The sequence below is a fragment of the Nansenia antarctica genome (genome assembly GCF_963989245.1).
Source record: "Nansenia antarctica genome assembly, chromosome: 9".
NCBI lineage: Eukaryota > Metazoa > Chordata > Actinopteri > Argentiniformes > Microstomatidae > Nansenia > Nansenia antarctica.
The window spans coordinates 16,364,521-16,384,934 of record NC_137679.1 but is presented as its reverse complement, the minus strand read 5'-3'; the positions used below and the strand labels follow the sequence as shown (position 1 = coordinate 16,384,934).

General features: G+C 47.9%; 1 protein-coding gene across 1 annotated transcript in view; it reads left to right on the top strand.

Annotated features, from left to right (window-relative positions):
- pclob (piccolo presynaptic cytomatrix protein b) overlaps nt 1-20,414 on the top strand; it is a gene marked incomplete at both ends in the record, with an annotated part of 82,702 nt that overhangs the window by 43,788 nt on the left and 18,500 nt on the right. The window contains 9 exons of the mRNA XM_080539556.1: nt 2,388-3,290; nt 4,086-8,549; nt 9,150-10,971; nt 12,026-13,683; nt 13,813-14,078; nt 14,339-15,215; nt 15,474-16,524; nt 18,286-18,354; nt 18,845-18,871. Of these exons, the coding sequence (XP_080395682.1) occupies nt 2,388-3,290; nt 4,086-8,549; nt 9,150-10,971; nt 12,026-13,683; nt 13,813-14,078; nt 14,339-15,215; nt 15,474-16,524; nt 18,286-18,354; nt 18,845-18,871 (11,137 nt within the window). The remainder of the gene's footprint in view (nt 1-2,387; nt 3,291-4,085; nt 8,550-9,149; nt 10,972-12,025; nt 13,684-13,812; nt 14,079-14,338; nt 15,216-15,473; nt 16,525-18,285; nt 18,355-18,844; nt 18,872-20,414) is intronic.

The following is a 20,414-nucleotide window of genomic DNA, read 5'->3' as shown; positions in this document are numbered from 1 at the left end:
GCAAGAGAGGTGATCAGAGGAGTGAGGTGAAGAAATGAGTTTCTGATTACCAATGAATCGCCTGATTGGCCCCACTGGTGACACGCCCCTCTGCTGATTAGCATACTGTAGCGTACTGCTGTATGTATGAGCCAGGAGCAGTGTTCTTGTTAGCTGTAATAACACCCTCCATGTGATGGAGGAGGAGGGGGAAATGCCATTCAGTCACGTCTCAGACAGGATCCACTTACAACTGGCACGTCTTAGCAGTTGACAAGCTCTCGGTTTACAGATCGACAAGGAAGGTACAGAGATCGACACGACTGTCATGAATGAAGAGGTTGTGTAATATTCCTATGACATCGAGAACACAGTAATTAAGAACGACTCGCATGACTCGAACGAGTAGTAGGGTTAACTTAGGACAGTGGTCAATCTTAAATTAGAGCCTCCATGTCAGCTTGTGCACGTCCTCTCAATGGTATCCATGGATGTAGAAAATATGAGCAATGTGAGCTCTATCTTCTATCATGTATTGTTATGGAAAAATTGGATTTCCACGGTTGTTTAGAGCATATGATTAGGGGAATCATACATAAGTCAATACCATTGCTGTAAATGGTTAGTGGATATCAAATAGTCCTCTGTGTGAACAAACACCTCAGGATATTTCCATTTATCATGTTTTTTGCAGTCTCTATTCATCTGGATAATTTAGGTGGCGCTCACTGGTGAAAGACTGCAATAATGGACCTAAATGTGCTATTGTATTGTGTTGCTGCCCACACTCTAAGGTCAGGGAGAGTATTTCCATTTCAGTTTCACACAAATACGCTTCTAATGGATCGGCTGCTATCATAATTAACTCTGGCAGATCATTTCAGCGTGTGGTGTCCTTGCACTGAAAGCACATGCTTTCCATAAATGTTAAATGTCATTGTCAGTCCTGACTGTGTAATAAAAGGGCCTGCTGTTGATTAGAAAGAGATATTATGAAACCGATCAGAGCGAAGGAGAGATGTTAGTCATCTCTGACGATTCTGAGCAGGAATGATGTAGTGATGTTTTTTTTTTTTACCAGTTTTGTGCCACAGATGTTCAGACATTTCCTCTGACATTGTCTTCGTGGTCGTGCTGCAGGTCATGCTAATGTAGGTATTTTTGGCTTGTTTCTGGGAACACCTAAGCCTGGACATGACAGAGAGTTGGTTACATCACTCAGTAAAGCTCTAGTCAGCACATGTGCCCATGAAATATGATTCATTTCCGTCAGTGGGTTATGAACTAGCACTAATCTCATAAAGAAAGTGGTGTGTGTGTGTGTGTGTGTGTGTGTGTGTGTGTGTTTGTGTGTGTGTGTGTGTGTGTGTGTGTGTGCGTGCGTGCGTGTGTCTGAGCGCGTGTGTGTGTGTGTGTGTGTTTCTGTGTGTGTGTGTGTGTGTGTGTGTGTGTGTGTGTGTGTGCGTGCGTGTGTGCGTGCATGCGTGCGTGTGTCTGAGCGTGTGCATGCACTTAGACTATCCACAGATTTAAGTACGGTAACATGTGACCATGTGCATGCATTTAGTAGTATTCCCATGGGTCCAGAGTGTGCGTATTATCCCCCATATCTCACACACTCGCAGCAATTGAAACTGACACCCGTTTAATAAACAGGAGGTGTTTGGACCGTAATCTCTCCCTCTGCCCCTGTATTAGAGCACCTCTCTCCAGTTCTGCAGAGGCAGTCGCAATGCTGTGATTCGCTTTGCAAGGATGCTACTGGCCATCTCTGCTCTATCAGTTGGCAGAAAATGTTTTTTTCCTGAACTGGCCAAGAAATAAATGGAGCTGAAAGATCATTCTCTTTTTTTGCACGCTTTAATGTGAACTGCAATAAGATTGCTTGTACGATGTGATTTGTTTTTCTTGAAAGGTAAGCAATTTTAACGTGCTTCCTTACGATGAATACCATACGCCATTGCCTAATAGTTTTAAGTTCTTCTTGACACTAAAGGTTGCATATTTCCATAAGGCTGTTTGTATTATTCCAGATGTACCAGATGTTGAAGTATTCCAGATCTACGATATGGTTGGATATATGATGCTGGTTGAATAGATTGGACTATGAATAAATATGGCATCTGGCACAGCATATGAATAGCTTGGTGAGGTGTAAGTGTGTGTTATCAGTTATTGTATCGAACATTGTTCATCACTGTTGTCCTCAAATGACCTCTTTAATAGTATTGACATTTAAAAGAAAGGTAATTCACTACAAACCCACAATTATCTTGAATATGGAATAGGATAAACACAAGTTCTGTTGAACATGTAATCCCCATTTGTTTTGATTCAGAACCAATGTTATTCATATCTTGAAATTCAGGTGCGGAATCTAAAGCATGTGTGTTGTTCTGTGTTTACAGAAGGAATGGCTGTGTTTGAACTGCCAGACCCAGAGGGCTCTGTCTGGACAACTGGGAGACATGGAAAAGATGCCCCAACCGACGGCTGTACCCACAGAGACAGAGCCACAGCCGACGACTATACCCACCAAGACAGAGTCCCAGGCTCCAGCAATGGCCACAACCAAAATCCAGCCTACCCCCAAAACACAGCACCCTCCCCAGGCTGCTCCACTCTCAGAGCCCACTCCACCGACACCCACACCAGTCTCTGTACAACAGGAGGTACAGCCAAAGGTTGAGGCCCCCAAGGCAGCCCCCGAGACTGTAGCCCTGAAGATGGAGCTCACTAACACAGAGGTGGTCAAAATGGAGCCATCTCCGTCAGAGGCTCCAGAGAGGTCCAGAGTGGAACCACCTAAATCTGAGACTCCTAAGACAGACGCTCGACCAGAGGAAGTCGCTGCTGTCTGTGTCCCTGTGACTGAGGCTGTGGATGCCTCTGCTCCTCCCGGCTCCACCACCACAGTGTTTACTACTGCTGCAGTCGCTCAAGCCACTGCGCCCCAGCCACAGCCTCCAGTTGCAGGAGCCACCCCTGAGGGAATCACGGTGGAGAAAATACCTGACGCTAAGCCCCAAATGACAGAGCCAACAAAACCTTCAGAGAAGACGGTTGAGGAGCCACCAAAACAACAGGCACCACAGCCAGTCCCAGCAACAGTACGGGTAACACCAGAGCCAGTTAAACCATCAGTCACAGAAGTAGATATTAACAAGGAAGTAGCCTCTTCGCTGGATACAAAGATGGTAGAAGCCATGTCTACTCCTGAAACTGTCATTGAACAAGAGGTCAAAGCTGCCGTAGTCCCTGAGGATGAATCACTTCCCCAGCGGATATGCACTGAGAAGGAGACTGCTACGGTTAGTGCTTGTCCAATAATCGTAAACAGACACCATCATCATCATAATCATCATCATCATCATCACTACTATCATTTCATCAGTCATTATTATTATTATTATTATTATTATTATTATTATCATTATCATTATCATTCACAGACATACACTTATGACATAACTGCATAATGATGGTAAATAGCAATGGCGATAATATGACAACATATTTCAGTAACACATTACTTTGAATTGATCTCATTCCTGTGTAATAATAGTTTTTTATTTGCTTGTTGTTACATGATAATATGTTTATTGCATGGTACAGTATGGAGTTGTGGTTTGTTATTACACACGTGGGATATTTAAATGTCCTTATTCCACTTTCCACTTGTGTTGTTAACACAAACTGCTCAACTGCAATTACAAAGCAATTACGAATCTACCGTGTAACACTATACTTGCCTTCATACAGCATGGCATGGGTCCTGAGTAACACTATTCCCCATAGCTGCTAGTGCTCTTACACCATTTTTCTTTTCTTTTTTTAATACGATTTTATCTTCTGTATTTTTGTTCTGTTTTTGTTTTGCTTGTTTGTTCTCTTTGGTTTCTTTACAGTGTCCTTGAGTTTGAGAATTAAATTAAATGATTAATTAAATCTATTCCATCTACATAACTGCATAACTACTAAGTATTAGAAAGATACTATGGCATGTTTTTTTTTAGTAGGTACACTAATTGATTGATAATTGATTAGATTTGAATGATGTTTTCCACCAGTTAATGTGTTTCTATGTGTTTTCTTTCTTTTTTAAGGAGAAAGACGAAAGCCAAAAAGAGCTCACTCCTGTGAAAGACAAACTCCCAGCGGAAACCATCAAGGCTGAAGATCACAGTTACAAGGAGCAGAGTCAACCAGAGATCTTAGCCATATCACAGGATTCCTACACCTCAGTGGAGGAACTGAAGGATGTGCACGTGGCCAGAGATCCTTCAGTGTTGGATGCAACCAACGATGCAGTCATGCTACGGAAGCCGGAAACGCGAGAGGAGAGGAGGCGTCTGAGTTTCCATCCGATGGAGGAAAGCAGTGGAAGTGAGCTCACGCCCTCACCCTCACCGTCACCAAAGCCTCATAGGAGAAGGCTGAAGGTGACCGATATCACATCCAGCAGTGAAGACAACAAAGTTGACAGCCCAGACTCTATGGGCTCTATGGGCTCTATGGATGACGAGGAGTTTATCCGACAACAGATCCTGGGGATGACGGGAGCTGAGGAGGAGATGTCTCTCTCAGATGAGGAGGAGAATAAAGAAAGCAGAGCAGAAGAGGAGGAGGAGAATAAAGAAAGCAGAGCAGAAGAGGAGGCCAAGGAGGCTGAGCTTGACAACGTCTCAGAGAAAACGGAGCCACTGCTTAGCAAAGTCAGCATTGGCAATGCTGACAGCCCAGTGTCTTTGACAAAGACTGAGGCTCAAACCACTGAAGAGAGTCAAGAAACCTCTGAGGTCACCACGATATATAAGAAAGCCATCCCTGTGCCGAAACAGAGCACTGACGATGGAGATGCAGAAGTGGAGAGCATCACTGAGTCCCTGGAGGACAGGTCAAGAGGTGAGGGGTCATCCAGCGTCCAGGTCTCCAGCTTCACCCCAGGAACCTCCCCGACATCTGCCTCCTCTTTGGAGGAGGACAGTGACAGCAGCCCCAGCCACAGGAGGGCTAGCGGGGAAGGTAAGCAGCACAGGAAGGCCAAGCACAGGCAGGCTGGCCAGGCTCTCCCCACCATTGAAGACTCCTCTGAGGAGGAGGAGCTGAGGGAGGAGGGGGAGCACCTCAGGGTGCAGGAGAAACAGCGGGAATTGGACCAGCAAGGGAAGAGGAGCTCTAAGAAGTCCAGGAGAGACAAGGAAGAGCTCCGGGCGCAGAGGAGACGAGAGCACCCTCTTACCTCTCCCAGCAACCTGTCTCCCATCGAAGATGCATCCCCCACAGAGGAGCTGAGGCAGGCTAGAGAGATGGAGGAATTACACAGGACGTCAGGCTCAGACTACTCCCCCAGCATGGAATCAGAACCAGATAGCTTCCACACTGACATAGAGGCCAGGCTAGCTGTGCAGAGCGATCACATAATGTCACATATAGAGAAAGACACTGTGGACAAGCCATTGAAAAGTGCAGATGAAGCCTATGATGAAATGGTTCAAAAAGCTACAATTCTTAAAGGTACAGAGGCTTCCCCTGATATAGAGCCCCTCTATGGCGGTATGGTCATTGAAGACTACTTATATGATTCGTTAATAGAGGAGCCCGAAGCTAAACACATCATCACTCAAACAGAGGCGGCCTGTGAAGACCGTGCTCCAGAACCTGTGAAAAGACTTAGATCTCCTGAGGAGGTGTATGAGGAGATAATGCAGAAAAAGAGAGAACTGATAATGATAGAACAGGAGTTTCAACAAGCACAGTCGGCAATGGAGACTCCACAACCAGAGGTCCCAATAGCTATGCCATCCACTGCTGCTGAGACCTGCTATGTGACCATCTCCACAAGTGAGACAGCTCCATCAGCAGAGGGGGTTAGGCTTCTGTTAGATGCTGATGCTGCCAATGAAGTGGTGGTGAAGAAAAAGAAACGGCCGGCCCCACCAAGGCCTTCTGAGCCTCCTAAACGTCCTGAAATAGTTGTCATACCCAGTGCTACTCAGGTAGAATCTGTAATTGTTGCTAAACCAATATGTCCTCCAGATTCTCCCCGCAGAAGGGTACTGTTTCCCATCCCTGACCTCAAGATCACCCAGTGTTCGTCTGCAGAGGAGGAAGATGACAGTTTAGTAGAGGAGTATGGTGTGGGTATGTCCTCGGATATTACACCCAGTGATGAGTCTGAGACCAAGGAAGAGGTAGAAACTCCACCTGTCTCAGATGCTACTCCGTTATCAGAGTCAGCTGATACAGAACCTATTAGTGTGGTCTGTGAAGTTCCACAAGCTATCTTTACACCATCTTCCGGATCACCAGTATCACCTCCCACGACACCAGCAACTCCAGACTCCAGTTTAGCCTCCAACGCTTCATCATCGTCCTCATTCCTTGCTCAAACTCCTCTATCCTCAGACTCAACCCCAGTCTCTACTCCGACACCAGATTTTGCCAATGCACCAGATCCTTTCTCAACTCAGCCACCTTGTGACCTCTCTCCTCCCTCCATTACCCCCATAGCAGCTGTTTCTCCAACTCAAATACCAACTCCAACAGCAGCCTCAGCCACAGTTATAGTTACAATACCAGAAGTAATATCCGATCCAACCCAAGCTCAAATTCCAGCCGAGGTTCCAACTCGTCCAGCCCTAGCCACCTCCCCAGCCCTTGCTTCAGTGGTGGTTCAAATGCCAGACTTTGTTTCATCCCCATCTCAGATGTCTGCTCAAGGCACAGACCCTGTGCAGGTCTCAGCACCAAGTCCAGTACCATGTCTAGCACCTGTCTCATCCACCCCCACTGCAATGCCGGCACCAGGTCCAGTCTCCACTCAAACTCCAGTCCTAGTTTCTGACTCAGCATCAACTGCAACCCCAGCTCCAGCTCCAGTTATAGTCCAAATGCCAGATCTGGATTCAACTACATCTCCAATCTCAGCTCAGGCTCCCCTCCCGGTGTCTGCTCTGGCGTCTGTCCCAGCCCCAGGCCAGGCCACAGTGGTTCCCTCGATCCCTGTCCAGGTTGGTGTCCCAACGCCAACACCAATGGTGGTCTCAGCCCAAGATCCGCCAGTCCGGATTCCACCCTCAGTTCCAATCACTGTGCCAGTCACCAAAAAGAAAGTTCCACCTCCCCCTCCACCTCGATCTACATCAGTCTCCCTGCCCCAGACCTCCACAGGGCCGTCAGCTGTCAGGGCTATCCAACACGTCTCCCCCACCATGACTACCACCATAGCCATGGGAGCCACTGTTGCTGGCCAACCTATACAGTCTGTGGTTGTGGATATACAGCCCAGGGTGGAGGAAGTTCAGCCAGAGGCTAGTGGATCTGCACCACAAGCCGTGGCCACAATCAGACAGGGGCATGTAGTCATTCTAGTGCCCAGTGTAGAGAGCATTTCTGTGCTAGGGCAAACTGCAGTAGCAACCACCTCTCCTGTGGATGAAGCCACCCAGATAGTGGCAGGTCCGGTGGTTGTTAGTGTTTCTCCTTTCCCTACTGCTTCTCAAGTTACTGCTGTGTCCAGCTCAGACACAGCCCCAATGCCCCCTATGGTGTCAGCAGTGCCTGCGTTAGCCTCTCTCCCATCATTTCCTCCCAAACCCATAGCCATGACTAGAGGTCCTGCACCAGAGACGGCTCCACCTCCACCTCCCCCTCCCCCGCCCCCACCCCCACCTCCCCCTGCCCCTCTAACCAAGCCAGCTGTTTATCCCAAAAAGCCCTCAGTTTCTATCGCACCTTCAGTTCCAACTGGTGTGCCCTTCTCAACTGCAGTAGCACTGGCACAACCTACTATCATAACTACAGCGCCTACTCCAGTACTCAAACACTCTGTTCCCCCGCCCATACCCCCCAAGCCTGTGTCCATCCCTGCTGGACTAGTGTTCAGCCATCGACCAGGGGAGAGCGTAAAACCCCCAGCTGTTCCCCATGCTAGTGTGGCCCAGCCAGTGAAAGCCTGGACACTGCCCAGGACCAGAGAACCTCCAAACGCTTTATCACTAAGCCTGACCACACCAGTGGAGTCTAGGTTTAGTGCAACATCCCCCAAATCCCCTTTGTCTCCAAGGTATGCTAAATGTCTGGAGACCTACGTAGTGATAACACTACCCTCAGAGCCAGGTACGCCAACTGAGCCTATAACAGTCCAAGCCCCCATTAGGAGAGGGTCTCTCCCCTCCACAAGGCAGCCAGGCTCAGAGGTGAGAACCACCCCATCAGAGCAGTGGACAACCACCGGGGCATTCTCAGCCCAGCAAAGTGTCAGCAGAGCATCTGTGCCCTCATTAAGGCAACCACCTCCAACAGCAGCTGGAGTCACAGCAGTAGCAGTATTGCCAGGGCTACCCTCAGGGGGAATTATAACTCAAGTTCTACCAAGGAGAGAATCCATACCATCAACAGTGCAGCAGCCAGCAACTGTGGCTGATGTCGTAACAGTTTCATCAGATCAGGCAAGGCCTATAATGGCATACACTGTGCCAGCCCCAATCAAGAAACCATACATACCTCCCACAGTCCGGCCACCACAAACAGTATCTGACGTCATAACAATGCCATCGGAGGCCGAGGTTACAGTCGAACCGTTCACTGTTCAAATGTCTGCTAGAAGGGCTTCGGTACCGTTTATAACTCAACAACCACAGACCATGACTGAAGTCATAACGATGCCCTCACAGCCAGAGATTGCTGTAGAAGCACCACCTGCCCAAGTCTATGCTAGAAGGACTTCGATACCATGTGGAATTCAGCAACCACAAACAGTGTCTGAGGTCATAACAATGCCATCAGAGCCACAGGCTCCTGTTGAAACATTACAGTTAATACCATCTGCAATTCAGCAACCACAGACCATAGCTGAAGTGAGGATTCTCTCAGTAGAGCAGAATATCCCCGCAGAGGTAATTTCAACTGAGGTCATTACTAGAAGACCATCAATACCATCTGTAATTCAGCAACCACAGGTCATGGCTGATGTGAAGAATTTCCCATTAGAGCAGGATATGCCCACAGGGGTCATTTCAACTGAGGCCATTACTAGAAGACCATCTGTAATTCCACATCCACACACAATGGCAGAGGTAACACCAATACCATTCCAGCAAGAGATGCCTGTTGAAGCTTTAACCACCCATGGGTATAGAGAATATGTACCCTCAACCATACATCAGTCACCATCACTGATGGAAGTGATAGCAATGCAACCAGACCCACAAGTTATAACAACAGAAGCTATTCCCAGGAGAGCGTCCATTCCATCAATGGTGCTTCAACAACAAACCATGTCTGAAATAACGACTTTGCCATCAGAGTATGATACCCAAGTTGAGGTTACAACCGAGGCCACTATAACTAGAAGAACATCAATATCCTCAGCAGTGCAACCATCACACACAGTTGCTGAGTTAGTGACTTATCAAGCAGAGTATGAGAGACCCATAGAGGTGGTTCCAACTAAGGCCATAGCCACTACAAGGAGAGCATCCATAACCATGCAGCAGCCACTATCCATGGCACAGGTGATATCAATGCCAGCAGAGCCAGGCATACATATGGAGGCATATGCTACGCAACTCCCCTACATGAGAGAATCCATACCCTTAGCAGTGCAGCCACCACAGGCATTGTCTGATGTGATGACCTACTCATCAGAGTATGAAATTCCCCTCGAGATTATAACTACTGAGGCTTATACCAGGAGAACATCTGTACCAGCGGTCCAGGACCGTCCTCAGTCTGTACCGGTGGCACCGGTCACAATCACCAAATTCCGCCAGGAGTCCATCGAAAGCCAGGAGATCCGTGGGCCAGAGAAAGTGGTTTCTAGTATGAGCCATATGTATTCCTCCATCTCCACCTCTGCCCAGCCACCAGAGAGCATGCCCAGCCTGGTCACCCAGGTGGTCACCACAGAGGTTCAGAGGACTACGGTGTCTGTTGTACATGAGGTGCTACCCCAGGAGCCCATCCCCAACACATCCAGTGTCGCAATCACAATCCAACCAGACATAGCTAAACTTCAAACCAAGCCCAAACAGAATGGGAAGATAATCTACGCTGGTGATGCCATTGATTTAAGTACCATGAAGGTTGGTGTGGTGATGACAGATAAAGGGATGGACTTAACGACCCCCGATTCAAGTCGGCAGTCAGTCTCAAGTGAGTCTAGTGGTCGACACATCACTGCAGTGCTGCCAGAGATCGTGAACCTGAGTGCAGAAGTCACCCCAGTCACCACACTGTCGGTTGTCACTGATAGCATCACTATAGTCACATGCACAGCCACGATTTCCTCATACAGCAATGATCCAGCAGAGAAGCCTTTAGACCTGCAGGGCTATGATACCTCCATGCCACTCCCTCTGACCACATACAATCCCTTCGGGCCTCTAGCACAGATAGTGTACAGACCTTTAGACACCCGTCCAATCGTCAGCACAGTTACAGCCTCACACACAGAGATACCCATTAACCTGTCCTATGGAGCCATCACCTCCACAGTAGAGAGCAGGCATCCAGTGCCCTTGGCTCCGGCAGCCATCACCAACGGAGGCCCCATTCTCCCTGATGAGGCCACAGGGGCTGTGGATCTGTCCACCTCCAGACCCCTCAGGGCCATGGTGGCTCTGTCAGGGACCAGCCCAGGAGTGGTGACCACGGTGGTGGTGGAGGATGATGGGACACCTATAGACCTGACGGCTGGGAGGGCGAGTGCCTGCTGTGATGTCATATACAAGCTGCCATTCACAGGGAGCTGCAGGACACAGCCTCCAGTCACCTCACAGCCTGACAACCGCTTTGGCTATCCAGATCACTACCAGTATGACAATTCTGGGGTCTATGGTATCGATGGACTGAATGGGATTAAGGCCTCTATGTCTGAGACCAATCTGACAGAAGCCGGGCAATTCCCCTATGCGACAAAGCATGGATATAACTCTCTTGGAGCTTCAGACAGTGCAATTGACCTTACTTCTGCACATTTGTCGGCTGGTGAGTATGCTAAAAGAATAGCACAATTGCATGATGTTGTGTCTTGTTATACTATTTACCTGCTTGTTTTTATTTGCACTTTATTAGAAAGAAACACTTGAAAACCAATGCCTTAATGGTGGCTGCAGCTGGTGAAACCGGGAACAAGTCGGCAACCGACGGACCATTCAGATTTCTATTCTAATTTAAATATAATATTTCAATTCAATGACACACTTGCCATCCATGGCAATGCAATGGATTAGGTGAGTAATCCCCACTACTACCTAGTTAGTGTAGAGTAGTGGGGATGACTCACCGAATCCATTGCATTGCAATGTTTTGGCTTGACTAGCGAGTGTGTTATTGAGTTTCAACAACGTTGACATAAAAAAATAAATAAATAATGTTTTTGATTGATTGGCAATTTGTTCCTGGTTTCACCAGCTGCTGTCACAATGTACAGCTAACCTAAAGCCACACCCCGTAATGCATTAAGCCGTGCTGTACCCATTCATTCTAATTTTGAAAAATATTACTTATAGATGCAAAATACAAATATTACTTATAGTAAAAAAAAAAAAAAAAACGCCTTACATAACCCCAAATAACCCAAACTCTGAATACCGTCAACATATATGTAATACTCCATCCAGAGTTGTGTCTATGAATTTATTTGAGACTTCTCCAACCCCATCCCTCAGCGGAATGTGATTTGAATGTTTTAACATTATGGATTGTGGCTTTAAACTGAAAGTACATATCTGTTCATATTTCTCCTCAGTATTATTGACATTTTCATGTGCTATCTGCGTGTTTTAATCTGTGTTGATATCTATTAATTTGGTCCTTTTTTCTTTTATTCCTGTTTTGTTTATAGATGCATGCGTGTGCCTGCGTGTTCTCCCACAATGTTTTGCCTTCGCATCGTGTTCAGTGGAATGAAGATATTTGAATGCATAGTGATATTCTCAACAAATCTAATTGCATGGCCTTCAAATGTATAGATTAACATGCTATATTAACATATGGTGTCTATGGACTAAAACATACATTTCTGGACCTATTATGACAGGTGAAGCTCTAGACTACACCAGCAAAGCTGCTGGAGCATTCACTGGGATGACCAATACTCCATATTCCCAGACCCCTGCAGGGTTTGGTGTACATAGTGTTCTTAGATCCTCAGATGGCATAGTGTATTCCTCTGTAGCAGCCCCCGTACCATCTTCCTATGCCATAACCACTCAACCAGGCTCAATCTTTAGCACCACCCTACCACTCACGACAACGCTGCAGAACCAATCAGCCCCATACCCCTATGGCTTCATCCCCACGACAGACCCAGGTGAAATCATCAGACAGGACACAGGCCTTCCCAAGGAGCTCCTGCCCACAGCTCTGGCTGACATCATGACCGGCTACCCTGACCTCTACTCGGACCACACGCTGGAGGCCATCGCAGCCTCTCTGGATGCCCTGGCCTCCTCCCCCATGTTCCCTGGTCTAGACGACAGTAAGATGACCCAGTACCACATGGAAAGAGAGTTCCTGGAGCTGGAGAAGCTGAAGCAGCTGTGCCTGGCGGAGGAGCTGGAGTGGGAGAGGCAGGAGATCCAGCGTTACCGCGAGCAGGAGCAGCTGATGGTTCAAAGAGAGCTGGAGGAGCTCCAGGCCATAAAACAACAATTACTTCTACAGCAGGAGGAGGAGCACCAAGCCCACATAGTGGCACAGCAGGAGACTTACGCCCAGCAGAGGGACCAGCTAGGACAAATCCAACAGCTCCAGCTGCAGCTGCAGCGCCAACTGGACGAGCACTATGGAACTGCAGGCTCCTCAGACAACCTGCTGGAGGCTCAGTATGCAGGGGTCGGGGATAACGGCCAGTACTGGCCCGTGAGGGACGAATCTACTACCACATCTACAGGGGTGGAGTATGTGACTGGTGAGGGTCAGAAAGAGATTGTGGTGCAGGACCAGCTTCAGCTCACTAAAAAACTACCAGTAGGTTTTAAAAAGTCCGGTGATAAGGGAACAGGGACGGGTGGGAGGAGGATAGTCGACAGTGGGGTTCAGACCGATGACGAGGACTCTTTAGACAGAAGCTATGTGGGAAGGAGGAAGAAGACCAACAAGAGGAGTGTGGACAGCTGTGTGCAGACGGACGATGACGACGAGGACTATGACGACGAGTGGGATGTGCCCACACGGGCGCGCCGCCGGTCGCGCTCCAGCAAACATGGAAGTGAAGGGAAACATGGCTCTAAGGTCACCAGCATCGCCATCCAGACAGTGGCAGAGATCTCTGTCCAGACCGACCACTCAGGCTCCATCAAACGGCCCAACGTCGAGATGGAAACCAAGGTGGAGATTATTAAGCATATCTCAGCCCCAGAGAACTCCCAAAGAGGAGGAAGCCTGAGCTGCCAGACAGACTCAACAGACAGGAGGACCTCAGCACCCATAGAGGTGGGATACAGTGTCCACCTCACAACTGACCGACCGCCCAAATCTCCCAAAGTACTCTACTCCCCCGTGTCCCCTCTGTCCCCCAGTAAATCCATAGAGTTTGGGAAACAGAGTGGTCAGAAGATGCTGACAACTGACCCATCCAGGTATCAGTCCAGCCCCAGAATGCTGAAGGCTGGACAGAAGTCCTTGTCTGACCCCAAGTCCCTCAGCCCCACCACCGAGGACCGAATGGGATACCACTTCTCAGACATCAGCTCTGTAAGTTATTAGGAAACATTTCAAACAAGGACATAGATATTGGATCGATTTATCATTATTTTGTCTTGGATAGGACTTCATCGCCAACATGCCAAAACTGACACCGCAGTGTTCTCTTGTGTGTTTTAGGGCCGAGGGTCCCCATCTGGCACTGGGAAGAAGGTGAAGCGGACCTTGCCCAACCCTCCCCCAGAGGAGGAATCTCTGACTGGCCCCTCAGGCTACAACACAGGCTCTGCCCGCCGCCGCCTTGGCCGCCACACCACCATGGCCCGCGCCAAGATCCTCCAGGACATCGACAAGGAGCTGGACCTTGTGGAGAGAGAGTCTTCCAAACTCCGCAGAAAGCAGGCCGAGCTGGACGAGGAGGAGAAGGAGATCGATGCTAAACTGAGGTAAAATATTTTCGATTCAATGTTTGAGACATTGAGTCTCTGGTGTCAGTACGGCTTGATCAATTGCAAGTCAATGTCAGTCAATGCACACACATTCCATTAATTAACCTCTTTGGTACCTCTACCACTGTCCATACCACCTCATAGGAAAGGTACTATGTACATATCCATCATTTGTACCTTAAATTGTCTTCTTGTTTGCTTTGATCATTGAACACGCAAACGGGATAATCACAAACCAATAATTATCATTATTCCAGATACCTGGAGATGGGCATCAACCGTCGTAAAGATGCCTTGCTAAAGGAGAGGGAGAAGAGGGAGAGGGCCTACTTACAGGGAGTGGCTGAGGAGAGGGACTACATGTCTGACAGCGAGGTCAGCAACATCAGAGAAACCAGAGGGAACGGCCATGGCCTGGAGAGACCTAGGACAGCCCCTCAGTCTGAGTTTGACCAGTTCATTCCTCCACAGACCGAGGCTGATTCCCAGTACTCAACCCTGACCAGTCCTTACTCCCACTATGCTCAGTATGTCCCCCAGACCCAGGCCACTAGCCACTACCCCCAACAGACCCTGTACCAGCAGCAGTCTCTCTACCACCAGGTGTCTCCTTACCAAAGCCAGTCTGTCTATTCCTCTGTGCCCACCCTGTCCTATGCCCAGTCCACCCACCCCCAGGCCCAGACCAGCAGCTACCAGCATGCCTCCCAGCTGCTCCTCATGCAGGGGAAACAATGCCAGACCGCTCTCTCAGACCTGGAGGCCAAGAACACCGCCAACTACGAGGTCATCAGGAACCAGCCGCTCCTTATCGTGCCCTCCTCCACCGAGAGTGGGTATGGGGTGTCTCACTTGGGGGGGAAGTACGGCAGCCTGGATCTGAGGCATCTGGGCCTGGAGGAGAGGAGCATCGCCTCCAGCCCCATGTCCAGCATCTCTGCTGAGTCCTTCTATGCTGACATTGACCACCACAACGCCAGGAACTATGTCTTGATAGAGGATATAGGGGAGCTGACCAAGGGCTCTACTGGGCTAGGGACCACCGGCATAGGCTCTGGCTTCAGTCTGCCCGATAAGGAGTTGTCCAAGGCAGACAGGCTGCTTAGGGCGGCCGAGGCTAGGCACACAGCAGAGGTAATGTAAAACATTAACAATGTATGTGACCCCACTGTGATGTGGATGTTGAGGGGCTTTTTATGTAAGATGTTTTTAGTTATCATGAAAGGCACAGAAAAAGGCATACTTATGACTAGGATGATTGATATTAGGCTCATGTTGTTAAAAATAAAAATGATGATGATGATGATGATGGCATGATCATCATGAATGGCTTGTATTGTATATAAAAATGATTATGATGATAATTCCTTTTGCTGTTTGTTTAACTATCAGGTGGCTGACTTCCTGGCATCGACACGTCAGCACAGTTACGGTAAAGGAGAGGAGGACACCATGGAGGAGCCGTACGAGCTGAAGCTGTTGAAACAGCAGATAAAGCAGGAGTTCAGACGAGGCGCAGACGGGTTGGAGCACCTCACAGGACTCGGCCTACCACACTACCTCCCCAGTGACTCCAGCTACCGCCACTTCCCCAAGACTGAGAAGTACAGCATCAGCAGGCTTACCCTGGAGAAACAGGCTGCCAAGCAGCTCCCCGCTGCAGTGCTGTACCAGAAACAGGTCAAGAACAAGAAAGCCCTCATCATGGATCCTAAGGTCACCAAGTTCTCCCCCATCCAAGAGAGCAGAGACATGGATCCAGACTACAGCGGCTACCTGGGCTCTGGGGCCTCATCCGTGACCAACCTCTCCACTAGAGCCAGGCTGCTCCAGGATGAGATCACCTTCGGGCTGAGGAAGAACCTCTCTGAGCAGCAGAAGTACCTGGGCTCCTCCCTGGGGGCTAACCTGGCTGGCTCTCTGAACATGGGCCAGGCCATGGGCCTGGGGCCCACCATGCGCTCCTCTTTTCAGGATGATGGCACCTACCCCAGCGGCACCCGCTCGCGCCCCTCGTCACGCCCTTCCTCTCGCCCTTCCTCGGTCTATGGCCTCGATCTGTCCATCAAACGAGATCTCTCCAGTTCCTCCTTGAGACTGAAGACAGAGGGGGAAGCCCTGGATGCAGCTTTCGCTTCAGGGGTGGCCAGAACCAAGCCCACCAGCCTGCCCATCAGCCAGAGTCGCGGGCGCCTCCCCATCGTCGCCCAGAACTCTGAGGAGGAGAGCCCGTTGAGCCCCGTGGGTCAGCCCATGGGCATGGCCAGGGCCTCAGGTGGCCCACTCCCGCCCATCGCTGCCGACTCCAGAGACCAGTTTGGCTCTAGCCACTCCCTGCCTGAGGTCCAGCAGCATATGAGGGAGGAGTCTCGCACCCGTGGCTATGACCGAGACATCGCCTTCATCATGGACGACATGCAAGGGGCGATGTCTGACAGTGAAGGTAAATGGAACCTGAGACTGTCGCGGCAGCTCGACTCTCTGGACCTGTTCCTCATGCATGCTCCCGAGTGGGTTCCTGTCTCTCTGGGTCGGCTCTGACCCGATCAGCCTGATTTCTCTTGCGCTTGCTCTCTTGCTCTTTTGGCTTTGCTCACGTGACTGCATGTTGTGTTTACTCTTCTCTCTGTCTCTGTTATGTTTGACCTTTGCATGCCATACTCTTTGTTTTACTGTATTCTTCACCGATACATAACGCTTCTGAGATTATGTATGATACTAACCAGCCTTTGGTGTCTGTGTGCATCCTTTACTCTGTGGTGATGTTAGCATGCATCTCGTTCTTTGTTCTGCTGATGTTGACTTTATTTATTTGTTTGTTTATTTATTTCATGGCTTACCACATGTGTATTACTGGGAAGAGAGGCTTCTTCGTCAATGTAGATATAGTATATTATTATAACAATTCAAATATACATGCAGTAATTACGCTATGCAAGATGTTTCACACTTGAGTGCCTCTGTCAGATATGGACACAATGGAAAGGATCACTGCACAAGAGGATTAGGTAGGTACAGGGTGACAATCTAATGAAAGACTAGCTGATGATGATAACAGTAGCTGGTTGACATCTGGAGGCTGTCTGTAGCTAAGTACTGTCAGATACAAAGATGGCAGAGAGCACCCAGGGATACTGGGTCGCCTACACCTCAGCAAAAAAACATGCCCCTGCTGTCCTCTCCTTTTCCCTCTGCACAGAAGATGTTGTCTGCCTTTGTCAGAAATAGGCCAGTGCTTTGGGAAGATGAATATGTGCTTTTTCTAAGCACCCCTTGGAGTTATTGTGCAGTCTAGCCCGCCGGCAGCAGCCATTTTAAAGGAATAATGCTGAATCACTGTGTCTGGGTCTACTTACTGTCAGTGTTTTGTAGAGAGAGGAAGTCAGGCATTTACCCTGAGGTCCTGCTTCACTTGGACTCTTGACCAGTGATCCACACACCTACTGTTAAAGCAGTAATAATCTACTGTATATTGCAATGCAATGACATTTTCTTATGAATTATCATGTAGATGTATTTCTAGTTCTAGATGTGTTCCTTTGTATTTTACGCATGCACACCATGGGTATGTTTGGATAATCATTGCTTTCTGTCTTATGTGTTTCCCATGTTGCATCCATGCATGTTTGTGTGTAATAATTGTGTTTGAGTCTACATTTCAATAAAGCTTCTGTTAAAGCTAAAGTGTCTTCTGCATGATGTTGGTTGCTGTGTATGTTTTTGCGCTAGTGGAAATGTGCATGTTCTCCAGTGATTATAGCTTGACATGTTCTTTCTCAATCTCCTGCCTGAGGCCTAGGTATGAACTTGCTGCCGCCCGTGTCTGTCAGTAGTGAGTCAAGATTCGGTACTAGTAGATACTGATGTTCACGTTCAGAATTCAGACCACTTCACTTTAGGTTTGATATTGTGATTGAGGAACACCGTGAGGGGAATGAAGCAGGAAGCACTCCCTGACAAACACATACAGTAGATAAAACAAGGCTAGAATAGACACGCACCGGCAGAACATTTTTGCTGCACGTTGAAATGACTTTTAGCCTAGTTTACAGTAGGCAGCTTTTATTCAACTTTATTAGCTATATCATTTTTTTTGTTGATGCATTATTATGCAGTTTGATGTATACAGTATTTAGCATAAAGTAACATCATAGAGTTTGACTTCTGTCCCCCACATAAGAGTGTCAATTTGCCTTGGTTACAGCACTAAGTGACTCCATGCTGACCTTGAACAGAGATGATCCCAGAATCTTTCATGAGAGTATCAGACACGGTAGAGTATCCTAGTTTAGTATCCCACTGGCCACTGGCCATGTTACCCCTCACTAACACAGCACAATGTTACCTTCCCTGTACTGTTCCTGTTCTAGCCCTGAGTCCTCCTTGTGACAAATGCTCTGCATTAGACAATGTAATTAAATGGCCCTGTATCTGTTGATTAATCTTTTTTTTCCTCTTTCATGCATTTCTCTCCTCTTTTTGAAATGCTTGATGCATTCTCTCAATGCACTCTCTCTGAAAGAGTCCTACTTTTACTTGACTTACAGTAGTGTCTTTACTACTGTACAAAGCATGTATCTTACATTGACTACTGAGTTCAACGCATGTTATACGTATATAACCAATATCTTCAGTAAACCTATGTTGACTAAACAGATCTAGGCTTAGCCCACTGATAAGTGTAGCCTGTTAGATTCATTGACATTGTGTTGTAGTTGTAACTTCCTCTTAAGCTTCTAAAAAAATATAACTTTGCACCACAGCTGGAGGCCCAAACTGGAATATAGAAGGTGAGAGTTACAGTACTGTATGTACAGTCCAAACAGCATCCAAAACCCCATGTAGCATAGATACTGTATGCCTCCACTCACCCCCACACCTCATGGTTCTGAATGGCCTACATTTGGATGGTACTGTACCGTAGACATATCAGACCCATTCAGGAATGACCCACATCTCAATGGTACAGTACGGTAAACATATCACATATCATATAGTGGTTCAGTTCTGTAATACATATCCCACCCATTCTGGAATGATCCACGTCTCAGGGGTTCTGTACACACATCAGACCCATTTCCGGTATCCATGTCCATGCACTATCGCAAGGTTGTTGACATACGACCCAACATTTGCATATCTGGTATGATCATGCTTACATACGTGTGTTACCCCCAACAGCGCTATGTCTGAATGCCGAGTGTGTCAGGGTCTCTCCGTGGCCATAGTGTTGTTCCTACTGTAGTACTGTAGGTAGAAGTACCCTCTAACCACTGATCCAAGGTCAGATCATTCCTCACCCTCCTCACGTGAAGCTCATGGTTTCAGGCAGGGTCATCTGATTTTAGATCTGTGATAAAGAGGATCTTCTACCTCGAAGGGTTTCTGCCATTTCAGTTGCAGATCATCGGTCCACATCATGATGGATGCGTTCTCTCACATTGCAAATGAGAGAAAATGACTTACTGTAGGTCACACAATGCAAAGAGCCACTTTCCGACACACTCCACCCTGAATGACAGCACCATCTAACAGTGTCCCGCCTCGCTATATCAGGGAAAATAATGCTTAATGCACAATAGCCTGAAACTGCAGCATGATTTTGAAAGTGTATTCTTTGCTTAGATGTATGACAACAGTGTGGTAAGTGTTGCCATTAGGATGGCATACTGTAGCTTCAACTTCAGTTCTGCCAGCTTTCAGATGCCAGGGTTGATGGCATGTTATATGCTGTATACTACATGACCTACAGGGTTTAGAACACAACAAGTTGTGTTGGAACAATCAGGGGCGTTTCCACTGATATTCAATTTCCAGTAGTCCTACTATCCACTGTCAACAAGGATGCACTGTCCTTCCTTGCCGTATCTATGACACTCCTACAGATCCACGGCTTACTTAGATCAAATGACATGCTATATACTATGAATAGGAAACTCTGGCTCTTGTATGTAATGTATATTGCGTTCCAAAACCTCTCTAACGCACCCGATTGGATTAATTGGTGTACATTAAAGGCCATTAGTTATTATTAGAGGCAGGTGTGTTTGTGATGGGCTGTAACAAACACCTGAACACACTTGCTCTCCTGGGCCGGAGTTGATCATCCCTGTACTGTACTGTATTATAACTGTGGAAGGCTTCCTCTCTCCTTCACACACACACACACCCACACCCACACCCACACCCACACACACACACACACACACACACACACACACACACACACACAGAGACACACACACACACAGGGAACACTCTTTGCATGACAACACACGCATGCCAAACTAGTTTGAATACTTTTCAAAATGCATCCATCCTTCATTCAGCGTT